General features: G+C 32.6%; 1 protein-coding gene across 1 annotated transcript; it reads right to left on the minus strand.

Annotated features, from left to right (window-relative positions):
• Positions 1-6,086: 6,086 nt before the first annotated feature.
• Positions 6,087-8,269, minus strand: LOC125812717 (probable myosin-binding protein 5). The gene is made up of 5 exons (XM_049492197.1): positions 7,646-8,269; positions 6,826-7,581; positions 6,526-6,743; positions 6,322-6,387; positions 6,087-6,201 (listed from the first exon to the last, which is right to left on the minus strand). The coding sequence occupies exons 1-3, from the start codon at positions 8,247-8,249 to the stop codon at positions 6,547-6,549; spliced, it is 1,557 nt and encodes a 518-aa protein (XP_049348154.1). The 5' UTR covers positions 8,250-8,269; the 3' UTR covers positions 6,087-6,201; positions 6,322-6,387; positions 6,526-6,546.
• Positions 8,270-14,235: the final 5,966 nt, after the last annotated feature.

Raw genomic sequence — 14,235 nt, forward strand, 5'->3', positions numbered from 1 at the left:
CAGAACATATGGAGAGACAAAAGCTCATGCAGTTTTTCATGGGATTGAACGATAGTTTTGCTCAGTCGAGAAGTTAGATACTTATGACAGTTCCAAGCCCAAGTCTCAACCAAGCTTACAGTATGATTATGCAGGATGAAAGTAAGAAGATTCAGTCTAGCTTAATATCAAACTGTGTCTTACCTTTGCAGAAATTGGATGTTAACGACTCCACTGTTTTAGCCTCGATACACAATAACAAATTCAACCAGAACACATGGTTATATTGTGATCATTGGCATCTAAGAAACCACACAAAAGCCAATTGCTATAAATTGATTGGATATCCTCATAATTACAAGTTCACAAAGAAGAAAATTGTGGATGATAGAGGCTTCAAAGGTCAGGCTCATGGCAATGACAAAATGCAGAACTATGGGGGTAGTAGAAGAACTCAAGTCAACAATGTCAATTTCTCTTAAAACATTGCTCTTGATTCTCCTTCTTTTCCTAATGTGCCAACATTCACTCTTGATCAGTATAACCACCTGCTAAAAATGATTGACAAGGAGTCATCACCTCAAAATCATGTTGTTAACATGGTAGGTAACCCTTCTATTCCTCCATATACATTCAGTACATCCATTAGTTGTTTTGTTGTAGGTAATGATGTAACTCCTTGGATTGTAGACATTGGTACAACTGTAACGGCCCTAAAAATGAACTAGTGGATTAGAGCCTAACGTGTGTTCGTTTGTGTTCGTCTTGAATTTTGATAGTGTTTGATGTTGTGCCGATTCATGGTTGAGCAATTTAGGGGTTAAACGTCTGGGTACGACTCCCCAAGGACGACCCAAGGGTTCCTTGAGGAGGACCCCAACACTGCCCAAAAGCTGTCAAAAATAGCTTGTTCACGGAGGCATATCACGCCTTGTAGACCAGTCCACGCCCCGTAGGTCTTAGGCGTGGGTTAGGACTTAGCCTAGGAAGGCTTGTCCTTCAATTGCAAGCCACAGTCCCAAACCACGGACCACCAGGACGGTCCGTGAGTGGTGGGCGTGAGTTAAGGGCTGAAATGTTGTCAAGAAGTCGGCCAAGGTAAGTGAGGGTCAACTTCAAATGGTCATATCTCATAGATCGAAACGAATTAGGTGGTCCATTACCTATCCAATTAAAGATCTCTGATCCCTCTTTCCAACGCCACCGAGTTTGCCTAATTCCGATCTCGGAATAAAAAGTTATGGCCAAAATAGTGAAGCACTGTTAGTCCCGGGTCTAATCGACGGACCTAAACTATGGACAGTAAATCAAACGATGGTCCGTCGGCTAAACGCTTACTTCCCATCATGTGAGATTTCATTATGGTTTCTTGATAGGTTCTACAAAGTGTAGGTAGTAGTATAGGATGCTACCTATACATTGCACGATTAGGCTTGGAGAGGGTCATAGTGAGTTTCTCTAAATCCTAATAACTGTGCCATGAATGTGCCCTAAATTTGGTTATTAAAGAATGTTGGCTCTTAAATGCTTAATATGATATGCATGCTATACTTGGGTTATATTATGAGTTATTTTCCTTTGTCATGTCTTATTAAATGATATATCTCTTATGTATGAATATTGTGCAAAGGTGAAAAAGAAAGAAATGATGAGTTTATTTTAGGTGACCTAAATGTGGTGCCCTAGTATGGATGGTGGTATGGGATGCTATCCATACATTGCACAAGGTATAGCATAAGGGTTGCTTGAGGTGAAGGTCCAAGGTAAAGGTAAAGGTTTTCATGTTGATATTGTTAAAGTGTGATATTTTGACTTACATGATGATTATACTTGTCTTGTATGTCTTTTATGCAATTGTTCATGATATTTCAAAAAGTGGCATATTGCATGGTTTCTAACCAAAATGTCCCTTTTAAAGCATGTGTTGCATGGTCATCATACTTAGCACATTTCTGTGTACTAACCCATAATCTTCATGTTTTTACTACAAGTGTAGGTTCCGGCAAGTGATTCCTCCTAGCTAGTTTGAAGTGTTGGATTGCCTTCCTCCAAGACTTGGTATGTCCTCATGGATTCGAGGACAAAACTTTTAAGTTTCTTTTGTTCATGTAATAGACACTTTTAGTTATTGTTTCAATTGTAAAGGGTTGTGTCCCTACTTATGTTTTGAGATTGTGTCTAAGATGGCCATGTGAGACTTAGACTTCCGCTGTGTCTTTTTAAAGTGGTTTTAATGGAGTTGAATGTTAGGATTTAAATAAGTTTTAATTCCGCACTATGTTTATTACCTATGCAATGAATGAATGCTATGAGGCTTGTATAAGACCCCTTTGGGGTCGAGTACGTCGATTACGACTAGGGGGTGCTCTCGAGTAGTGACAACAACTGATAAAATGGTCCATAGTTTGAATACATTACTAAACCCTACAGTTATCCCTTCCAATTCTAGCAATGTGTATCTCCCAAATGGTTAAACTGCAGAAGTTACTCACATTGGTTCTGCTACCTTATTTGACCATTGTAACATTAAGAGATTCCTTTATATTCCACAATTTTCCTACAATCTTTTGTCCATTTCCAAGCTTATTAAAGAACTCAATTGTTGTGTGTCTTACTATCCTCATTTTTGCCTTTTTCAGGACCTTTGCACTGGAAAGGTGAGGGGGATCGGTAAGGAAGAAGGAGGCCTTTACATGCTCCCACCTACCAAGAAGCCAAAGCCACCATCACCTGCTACTGCACTTTCATCTAACATTGAGTATGTTTTTTCCCTATCTTCTCCAACAAACATTTCCATCTGCATATGAGACTTGGTCATGCTCCTATTGCAGTACTACACAAAATAGACTCACTAAGACCTCGGTTGCAGAATAAAGTTTTCATTCATGTCATGTGTGTCTTCTTGCAAGACAAACTAGATTCCCCTTCCCTTGTAGCACTAAGAAAAACTGTATCACCTTTTGAAATTCCGCATATAGATGTTTGGGGGCCTTATAAGCAATGCACTTATAATGGTCATAGGTTTTTTCTTACCATTGCTGAATGACTTGGATTTTTTTGTTGAGATACAAAAATGAAGTTGTGACTTTTATCACAACCTTTATTAATCTCATCAAAAATCAGTTTTCAACTTCTATTAAAACTATTAGATCAGACAATAGTCTTGAACTTTTTAACTCACAATGTCACACTCTTTTTACTTCTCTTGGTATAATTCACTAGAGTACTTGTGTCCACATACCTCAATAAAATGGCATTGCAGAAAGAAAACATAGACATCTTCTTGAAATGGCAAGGGCACTCAGGTTCCAAGCTCATGCACCCTTAAAGTTTTGGAGGGAGTGTGTACTTACAACCACCCTTCTTATAAATAGACTTCCCTCATCTATTTTGGCAGGAAAATCTCCCTATGAGGTCTTCCATAAACAAGTGCCCAAACTACACTATTTGCGAGTTTTTGGCTGCTTATGTTATGCCATAAAACCAGTCACCACTGACAAATTTTCTCCCAAGGCAATTCCTTCTATTTTTATGGGCTATTCTAATACACAAAAAGGTTACAAACTTTACAATATTGCCACATATTCCTTTTTTGTTAATAGGGATGTATCCTTTAAGGAGGATATCTTTCCATTTAAACATCCCAAACATAAACCTCCTTCTCATACTCCCATTTTTCCAGTCCCTTTATCTTCATTTCCTAACCCTATAGATGAATGTTTTCTTCTATCTTTTCAGACCCCCAAACCAGTCTTCCTCTTGAGAGACCTGATCCTCAGTCCATTAATTCACATACCATTCCTTCACCCTCAGTTCCTAACTCTCCATCACCTATCTATCCTCATCTTACACCTCCACTTCTTGCAACTCCTCAAAGAAAATCTTCTAGATCCACCAAACCACCCATCTGGCATACTGACTATGTCACTACTTCCAAAACATCTCATCCTATTTCTACTTCCATTTCCTACTCTAATATCACACCTTATAAATCTTATCTTTCCATATTTTCCTCTTCTATTTCAGAACCCTCCTCTTTTGACCAGGCTTCCAAAAATAGTAATTGGATTTTGGCTATGGACTAAGAGATTCAAGCACTCACTGACAATCACATTTGGGAGGTTATTGATTTGCCTCTAGGAAATTAACTTATCGGTTGCAAGTGGGTGTATAAGGTTAAGTACAAAGTTGATGGCAGTGTTGAAAGATATAAGGCCAAACTAGTTGCTAAGGGGTTCACTCAGTAGGAAGGTTTGGACTATCATGATACCTTCTCCCCTGTGGTGAAAATAGTAACTGTGAGGTTTGTTATTACTTTGGCTGCTCAGTCTAGTTGGCCTATTTTTCAGATGAATGTGTATAATGCCTTCCTTCAAGGAGATTTATTTGAGTAGGTATATATAACCTTACCAACAGGATTTGCCACCCAGGGGGAGCATAAGTCTTTAGGTTGCTCAAATCCTTGTATGGCCTGAAACAAGCCAGCAGACAATGGAACTTAAATCTCACTAATGCCCTCATCCACTCAGGGTTTACACAAAGCAAGCTGGACTATTCACTATTTACTAAAACAAACATTGTTGGTGACATTGTGATCATACTTGTATATGTGGATGGCCTTTTGATCACTGGTACATGAGGCTAAAGATGTCCTACATCATAACTTCAAGATGAAGGATTTGGGTGAATTAAGGTACTTCCTTGGTATTGAATTTGCAAGGTCAAAAAGTGGGATTTTGATGAACCAAAAGAGGTATGCTTTGGAGTTAGTATCAGAATGTGGGCTAGTTGGAGGATAGGCAACTACAACTCCTCTTGAACAAAACCAAAAACTTACAAGTTTGGAGTACGACAATCAATTTAACATCACAAATGATGTTGAGTTAGAAGATAGAAGAGTCTATCAGAGGCTAATTGGGAGACTGGTATACTTAGCCATGACAAGGCCATATATTTCTTATGTTGTGCAACATTTGAGTCAGTTCATGCATGCACCAAAGAAGTCTCACTATGATGTAGGCTTACATATAGTAAGGTACATTAAAAGGCAGCCTTTCTAAGGACTATTGATGAGCAGCAAGAAGTCAGGAAAAATCAATGCTTATTGTGATGCCGATTGGGCATCATGTGTGTTGTCTAGAAAGTCTGTAACAGATTTTGGTATTAAGATTGGTGAATCTTTGGTTTCTTGGAAGTCAAAGAAACATAATATAGTCTCAAGGAGTTCAACAGAAGCTGAATATAGGAGTATGGCAACAACTGTGGCAGAGCTGATGTGGCTACAAGGGTTATTGCAAGAACTTGGAGCTCAAGTTGAGTTGCCAATGGAGTTACACTGTGATAATAAACCAGCAATGCAAATTTCTTCAAATCCCATGTATCATGAACAAACAAAACATATAGAGATCGATTGTCATTTCATCACAGAAAGGATGCAAGAAGGATTAGTTAAGACTAGATACATAGCAAACAGAGAGCAAGTTGCAGATATTTTCACCAAGGCATTGAGAAAGCAATTACACAATGACATGTTGTTCAAGTAAGGAATGCTGGACATATTCCACCATCTAACTTGAGGGGGAGTGTTAGAACGAATGTAATGCATAATTAGTTGTAGTTAGTTGAGTTTGTTAATATGTCATTAGTTAGTTACAATGCTAATTAAAAGTTAGTTAATTAGTCAGAAGGGATGTATAAATAGGAGCTCTTTCTCATTTGATAAAGCAAGTTAGTTAATTCATTTTCCTCTGTATTTCTTCCATTCTCAATTCTTCTCTCAATTGCTCTCACATGGCTAGTAAGCTCACATTCAATATTTTTTATAATTGCATATTTTAGGGTGCAAATTATAATGAAATGGTGAGGGATTTTATGAAACTTTTGGTCACCCTAACATGCATTCTCTTTTGCACTACCACTTGTTTATGTTCACACTACTTTCAAATAATAGAACGATGAGAGAGGGGTTTGTTATCCCCTGAATATTAATGTACATTCTCTCATTATATATATTGATGAAACAACTTGTCAAAAATGAACATCAATTGGGACTAGGAGGAGGATCTAAGTAACCATGAGCACATAGTTAAATATATACATACATACAATGACTTCTTTGCCTTGTGTCCAACTCAATTATATAGTATTTAGTTAATTGTGCGAAAGCTTGCTCCATTATACCAAAAGTTGCCTGGTTCCTTGCCTTTCTCATCTGCAAGAGATCTTAAACAACATACATACGTGGCAATAAAGTCACTGTTTACTGATGGAATTTAATTTTTACTGTGAATGTGAATGTGAAATAATAATCCAGGTATATTTCAGCATGGAAGAGAATATTACCACAAGACCTCAAGGCCATAATATGTCAAAGGCTTGGACTTCCTTCTACGGGAACAACAGCACATCCTAACAAACAAGTAGATGTCCAAAGTAAATACTTAGAAACAATGGAGACACTAAATTATTATTATTGGCAAATAAAAATGTATAGCCTGCCTAGCTCTGTATTGAAACATAGATAAAAGGAAAGGAAGAAATTAGTACCATATTTGATGAAAAGTGATGTCATGCACTTCCATCCTTCGATTGCCTAAGCCTCCGTAGATGTTGAGCTATCTCTGTCAAGAGTTTGATTCCTTCATCATCCCTCTGTAATGTCATAGTAGCATGTTTTAAAAACATGCTCTCTGCTTCGATGGCACTCAACCTCTCTCTAATTACTGAAACTTCTCTTCTAAGAGTCACCTTATTTTCACAGTATCCTACCAACAACAAATTATAAATATCTGCAAAAGTCATGAGAAAACAAAAAAAAAAAGAGAAAAGATTCAATTACGTACGAACTTTTTCCTTCAGATTCATAAAATCCTTCATCCTTAGATGTTGTAATTTTGTCTTCAAGCTTGGCCAATAAACCCATGAGGTAACATCTCTCATGCTCAAAATCATATTCGAAAGTGCCTAATCTATGTTGTTCTCCTTCATCAGGACTGACACAAGTTGATCTTTCACTAAGGGATGAAAAAGAATGAGAATTCCACTCTTCATCAACTTCACACACCTCACTTCCTACTCTCTTCATATCTCCATATCTTTCCCTATATGTCTCAACAACAACTTCCATCACCTTTATGTCTTCTTCTCTTTTCAAAAGCAAATCTTTCATCACTTGCAAAGCCTCTTGATCATATTCTGCCTGCTCTTCCATCATTCTCTGATACTGTAATGCCTCCATTTGGACAGCAGCCTTCTCTGCTTGTAACCGAGTGATCATGGCCATCGCATTGTTTGCTGCAACAGCAGCCGCACTTCTTTCCTCATCAAGCTCCATGTAAAGTGCAATGACAGACTTGTGGTCCAAATGGACTTGCCTCTTCAACCGATGTAGGATGTCATTATCTGATTCATTCACTACATCATTACTCTCTGAAATCAATTCCATACTCAATTTTCTAGGCCTGTGTGACCATCTTGGACTAGCTTGACATGAATCTGACAATGGGATACCAAAGAACTTATTTCTTGTAAAATTTGCAGTTTTCAAGGCATCATCATTTATTTCCTCTGAATTAGCACCTTTAATATTATCCTCTCTACCTGCTGCAAGAAAGAAGACATTATTATTCTTACTAGTTAGTAGTAAAACATGGGGGAAAATATATACCTCCATCGTCCAAATCATTATCGGAGATGAACTTGAGCTGTGTGTAGTCCTCATTTCTCCAAGGAGCTTGAGAAGAAGGATTTGACTTTGATCTTATTTTGAGAGGCTCCCCACAACAAGAACACCCAACAAAAGAAGTTGTTGTTTGGAGCATAACCTCATGATCCTCCTTCTTCATGTGAAGTGCATCCTCCACAAAGCAATCAATATCCTTGTGCAGAATCCCAACTAGTGACTTGTACCTATCACAATCAGCATCTTTCTCTGTTGCAAATGATAGAAGGCATCCCTCACACATGTTCTTTATATCAGAGAGCTTCTTGTGGACATGGCAATAAGCAAGGGAAGATATATCCTTCTTGTGAACTTCACATATAGAGTCATTGTAATAAAAGTTTGCATCCCTATGAACGAGAATGTGATCGATCCTCATGCAAAGCAAGCAAGGGATTTTCAAGTCACACAACTTGGCAAATTTATTAGAGAAAAAAGCAAGAAACCCCTCAATGAAAAGCAAAAGGATCATCACCCATTCAAGAAGAGCATATATGAAGAAGAATGCAAATTTCCCCATCCTTTGTTCAACACAACACTTGAAAGCCATTATTCCTTTGTGTTTATTGATGTATGACAAAAGATGAAGAAATTAATTAATCAAAAAAAAAAGATGAAGGATCATGACCATGGTAGGAAAAGTGAAACCAGGATCATCATGACCTAAGCTCCCACTTTCTCTCTCCTCACTATATCTTTGATTGATGATAATAGAGGAATTAAGAGAGTTTGCCTACTACTCCAAACTATTGGATGGTGTAGTTCATCTTTAGCTATATGTAGTCAATGGTCACTCTTTTTTGTTGTCTGATCATTTACCTCAATTAACTCTCCTCCCTCCATTCCACCTTCCTCTTTCATTCCAAAATTATCAATGCCTCTTAGGTTAAATTATTTCTCCCTATGTAATTCATTATCATCATATCTAGTTATAAAAAATATATGTTAATTTATTTTAGAAATTAATTATGACACAAGAAATAAAAAATCAACTATAGAAATAAGAAAATGATAAAATCACAATACAAATATTTTTGTAGAATTAGAGCTTAAGTGAATTACATTTTTATTATCAAATACTTTTCAAAATTAAAAGGCTAATTTATGGAAAAAAATCATATATTATGATGTTAATACATATAATTCGAATAAACCTATTTATGGACTTGATTTATTTTTTCTTGTTTTTATTAAATGCTAAATTTACTATCGAATCTTCTTTTTATTTGAAAAAAATGATGAAACTAAAAATAGGAGGAAAAAGAGGTAAGTATTTCAATTTAATGTCTTCTATGATACTTAATCCTTTCATTTTCATTGGTTTTTCTCTTATTTTTCATCATCGTCTAAATAAAAAAAATTCTCGTATTTCCATAATCATCATTTAAATAAACCTCTATTGCTAATTTTTGTGTATATATTATATTATACTTTTGGTAATTCTTTAAAGTAGAAGAAATGAACAAATTTAGAGAAAATGTAAATGGTTCTTCACCATAAGAAACACCTAAGAACTGTGTATTTCAATATTTAATATACATTTCTTTTGAGCCATGAGTAGTAAAATTTGAACGTCGGTTAGTGTAGTTAGCTATTTCTGGCAAAATTACAAATAACTAATTTGAGCCTAAGTGAAAATGTAATTTACTACAATTAAATTTTTTATAAGAACCTAAATTTAAAAATATTATAGAGATAAAACATTTTTGTTAAGTTCGTAATCACAAAAACAAAGATGAAAAAAAGTTACCTAATCAATGCACATATTTTCGAGTTTTTATCTGGCTCCCCTTCTATCCACATGATCCAAGAGACTTTCTATGGAGTCAAACTAAAGTATAAATATGATATTACAATAATAACATAAAATATCACTATTTCAAATATGAAATAAAAATAATAATTTTGAGTAGAAATCTTATGAAACAAAAAATTTGAATTTATATTGACAAAATTAAAGTACTATCATAAGGTATCTTAAATTTTGAAATTAAATAATGGGGGTTATGAATATGAGAATTTAAAGAAAATGAGTTAATAATATTAATTAAAGTAAAAGTTCAATAGGTATAAGTTATAGAGATAAAAATTTTAGTATATATAAAATAATGAAGACCAAAAAAAAAAAAACTCATGAATTTGGGTGTCTAAGTTTTATTAGGAAAGAAAGCAAATCAACTTCTTCTTTTTGTATTACTCCATTGTGTTTAACAAAATTGGTAGAGGAAAAAAAATACAATAAAAAAAGAGACAAATATCTTGAAAGATTGAAGTAGTAAATATTGAGACTTTTAATTATTTTTTATAAAGAATAATAATGAGTGTAAATAATTTTTGAGACATTTAAGTATAACAATAAATAGAGGAGTAGTAATTCGTATATTTATTTTTTGTACAATAATAAATAAGTAGAAAAATATGAAAAATTGTCAAAAAAATTTGAGGAAAAAGATAAATAAAATCCTTTGGGCCTTGGCCAAAGAGAGGTGCAACTTCACGTTTCTAAAATCTAGCTTAAATTATATAAAGATTTTTAAGCACAATAATATCTAATACCTATGAGAAATGTACTATATATAATATACCTTTCAACCATGGCAAAAATTTAGAATATTGAAATAAAAATAATACATTAATTGAAAAAATTGTCAAAAAATTGATGAACAAAATAAATAGAATCCTTGGCCAAAGAGAGGTGCAACTTGAATTTTCTAACATTTAGCTTATATTATATATAGATTTTTAAGCACAACAATATCCAATAGCAATGAGAAATGTACAATAAATAATATACCTTTCAACCATGACAAAATTTAGAATATTGAAATCAAAATAATACTTTAATGAATCTTTAAAATATTAAAAACATTCAAACTTTATGCTTTTATGATTATCTCTCTTGATGAATCTTTCAACATAATTAAGATTCCTTTTTCATTTCGATGAACTTGTACTAAACTAATGCGAACATCTCTTTGTAATGAATCTTTGAAGAATATATCTTTGATTTTCATCAAAGTGAAGCACATATCATGTCATTATCGTTTCTATAATTTCTTATGGAAAAGATGAAGAATAAAAAGAAATTAAAAAAGAGAAAAAGAACTACACTAATAATGAGAAAATGAAAAATGAATATTCAACATCTCTATGTATGATTGTTATTTATAGATTTGATAATCCATAAGAATAGTTAGAAATGAGTTGAATAGTCATGTTATTTAAGTAACGAATATGAATAGATGGTGGTTTTTTTGTAACTCATTAGATATAATTAGAATAGTAAATATGATTGAATTTTTTATTTAATGAAAAGAATTAAGAAAAAAATCTCAAAAAAAGGAGAAAAAATATAAATATAAATGGATGCCATAGAGAGGTGTCACGTCACCTTGTCTATGTTTCTCCTTTATATTATATATAGATTTTGTATGCAAATGACAAATTTATTCTCTTCAAATCTATTAGTATTTACTAAAAAGAATCCATCATTTTTACAATAGAAAGTACATATATCTTCCTAATAAAACGAATGCACCATCCTTAATTATAAAATTGACTAAAAGTGCATAAAGTAAAAATAACTAACTATTGTACAAATACAATATTCAAATGAGGATACTAAAATGTTACATGCTAGGCTATAAATAAAAAACAACAACAACTAAAATTCTCAATAATGGAGTCATATTAATACATATATTTATATATGTAAAAAGAATATAATATAGGTTTGTATGATTTTTTTTCTTTTTGTTAAGGGCAAACATAACCATTCATATTCATGATTGGAAGATGAACAAAAAAAATAATTCATAAATTTACTCTAACATAAATTAATACAATGAATACATATTCAAGAAACTTTATGGTGGTTGATTCATGTACTAATATAATGATTTGCTTTATTTAATATTTAATTTATTAAATAATTTATAATATTTAAATATAATATAGGGGTAAAATTGTAATATAATTTTTGCCTAAAATTCTTCCCACTTTTATAGTTAATTTTTGGACACGTGTATTTCCATATTAATGAACTTTTTTAAATATAAATAATATTAAAATGTGTGTTTTTTTTCTTTTTTTAATAAAAGAAGAAAGAATATAAGCTCGAGATAAATAAGAGCTTAATTTATCTATTTTATATTCATGTTCACACACAACTCACAAGCACAAAATACAATGGGCAGTGAAAATAAAAGAAAAATAAAATAAGAGTATAGTGATAAAAGAATATGCATAGTGAGAGGCAACAGAAATTATAATAACTTCAAAAACATGTTTTTACTATAGTATAAACACATGCTTATATCAAGTAAATAGAATTGCATATGAAGCAACAACACTGCATCAAAATATAACAAAAAGATGAGGAATAAAAAAAGTCACCAAACAAGTTGATGTAGTGTCAAAGGGAATGAGAAAATGAGAAAATCAGTTGTGCGCATTAAAAATCAATTGAAAAAAAAAATTGTGCTATCAACCAAAGGAAGAATTTTGACAATTTTTTTAATCTTTCTTGTAAATTGTAATCCCAAAAGTCATGCTACATTCTTTGCAAATTGCCATACTTGATATGAATTTATACAAATATATTGCTACAATGTAATTAAGTTGAAAGCACAAAAGGTAAAACAGTTTTCAAAAATATCAAATACATTAAGTTATATTTTAATAAAAGTAGATTTAGCTACATTATTATAATATATTACTCCATAAAGTACTTCATCAGTTTTAATTTTTTGTTTTTTGTTTTTGTAAGTTTGTCTTAAGACTTCCAATAAGAGTATATGAAAGGTTTGACTACAATATTATTTATTTATTACTCTATAAAGTACTATTTACTTTTTAATATGTTTATTTTGAAGATTTATGTCTCTAAGGAATACTATTTATTAGTAAGATATATATTTATATACAAAAATATGCATGTCATCATATGCAGAAAAATGAAAAAGAATAAACAAAGCAATATATCAATCAGAATAAGAAAGAGTAACCAATAAATGAAAAAATACATTAGAATTAAAAGATGATGAAATACAAAAGTGTAGTGGACTAACATTTTATGTCCAATTTACAAAGTAAGAAATTGTGTGCATCAAAAATTGTGAATGAATGTGAAAGTAATAGAGAAAACAATATAAATTACTTAATTTTGTAGATGGATATGCATGGTTGTGTTGACGACATAGAATCAAAAAATTGTTAATATATTTACCTCTTATTTTTTTGCTAATAGATTAAGAATTGATAACATAAGGAGTTATTATAGAAATGTATTGAAAAACTTAAAAGAAAAGACATTCATTTCATAAACAATAAAAGAGAAAATCAATTCAAAAAAAATATAAAAGAATGATTTACCTTTTCATCTACTGTGGCCATACAACTTCCATTTTTCTATTAATTTGTATTTACTTCTTTTTTTAATTTATCATGTTTATAAAATATATTTTTATATTTTTACACTTATATGTTTTATATATATTTGCTTGAAATACAAAAGAATTATTCAATATTTCATGGGCCTGAAAAAACTCCCAAACCCAGTGCTCTTGATGAAATGAAGGCGGCTACGTGCTTCATCAATGACACTATCCGGAATGACTTTTACAGGAAGTTTCTTCATAAATACATGAAGTGAAACATAATGCTCATAAGAGTTGGCAACTATTGTGTCCATGCTTAGCATGCAGTGTATCCAGTGGGATACTCAGGATCTTATCCCTCACCTAGACTTATGGTACTATTACCAAATGTGCTGCAAACAGGGGAGCCACCTTGTACTAATCTGAATCCCCTTCGGCAGAAAATTATATTATTTATACATGATTGAAATGATTTTTTATGTATATATAGTAGATGTCGGACCCCTTCGTGTGTCTATTTCTATAGATTTTGAACCCCCTTATTGAAAATTCTGGCTCCGCCACTGGCTGCACATACTTTTGTATCAAAACGTATCACAACATTAATATATCTTAATTTTTCTTCTGTCTTTATATACATATGTAGCAAAAAAATTCGACGAAGTCGTGTCCCGTGACACCCCTTGGGTGTTACTAGATCCGCCCTGAGTGTACCTTCAACTTAATTGAAGCAAATTCAACTGTTTTGTTTCGCTTATTGTAGTGTGTATGTAAACAAACACTAAATCATTTCAAATTTTATGTTATAATGCGTATCATGATGTTGACTATGCATTTGCTGTGATTAAACCAAATGACTCTTCTTCATTCTTTCTATTAATTAGGACCAAAAGCCCTGAATTTATATGAGTTTCGCAATAATGTATCAGGAAGAACCAAGAAGATGAGTACATCTGTACATGCATTTCATAATCAAGGACGGATTACTTACCCCACAAGTTAATGGGTTCGATAGAACTCAATAACTTTGGCCTATACTTCATATTTGTATTTAAGTGATCCACTCGAGTATCAATAATTTATTTCGAATTCAAAACATATAAACTTAAAATCTTAAATCCGTTAGCCATAAGCTAGATGATCGATGATCTATAACGC

The sequence above is a fragment of the Solanum verrucosum genome, unplaced genomic scaffold (assembly GCF_900185275.1).
Source record: "Solanum verrucosum unplaced genomic scaffold, falcon-dt-bn FXZP01000033.1, whole genome shotgun sequence".
Lineage (NCBI taxonomy): Eukaryota > Viridiplantae > Streptophyta > Magnoliopsida > Solanales > Solanaceae > Solanum > Solanum verrucosum.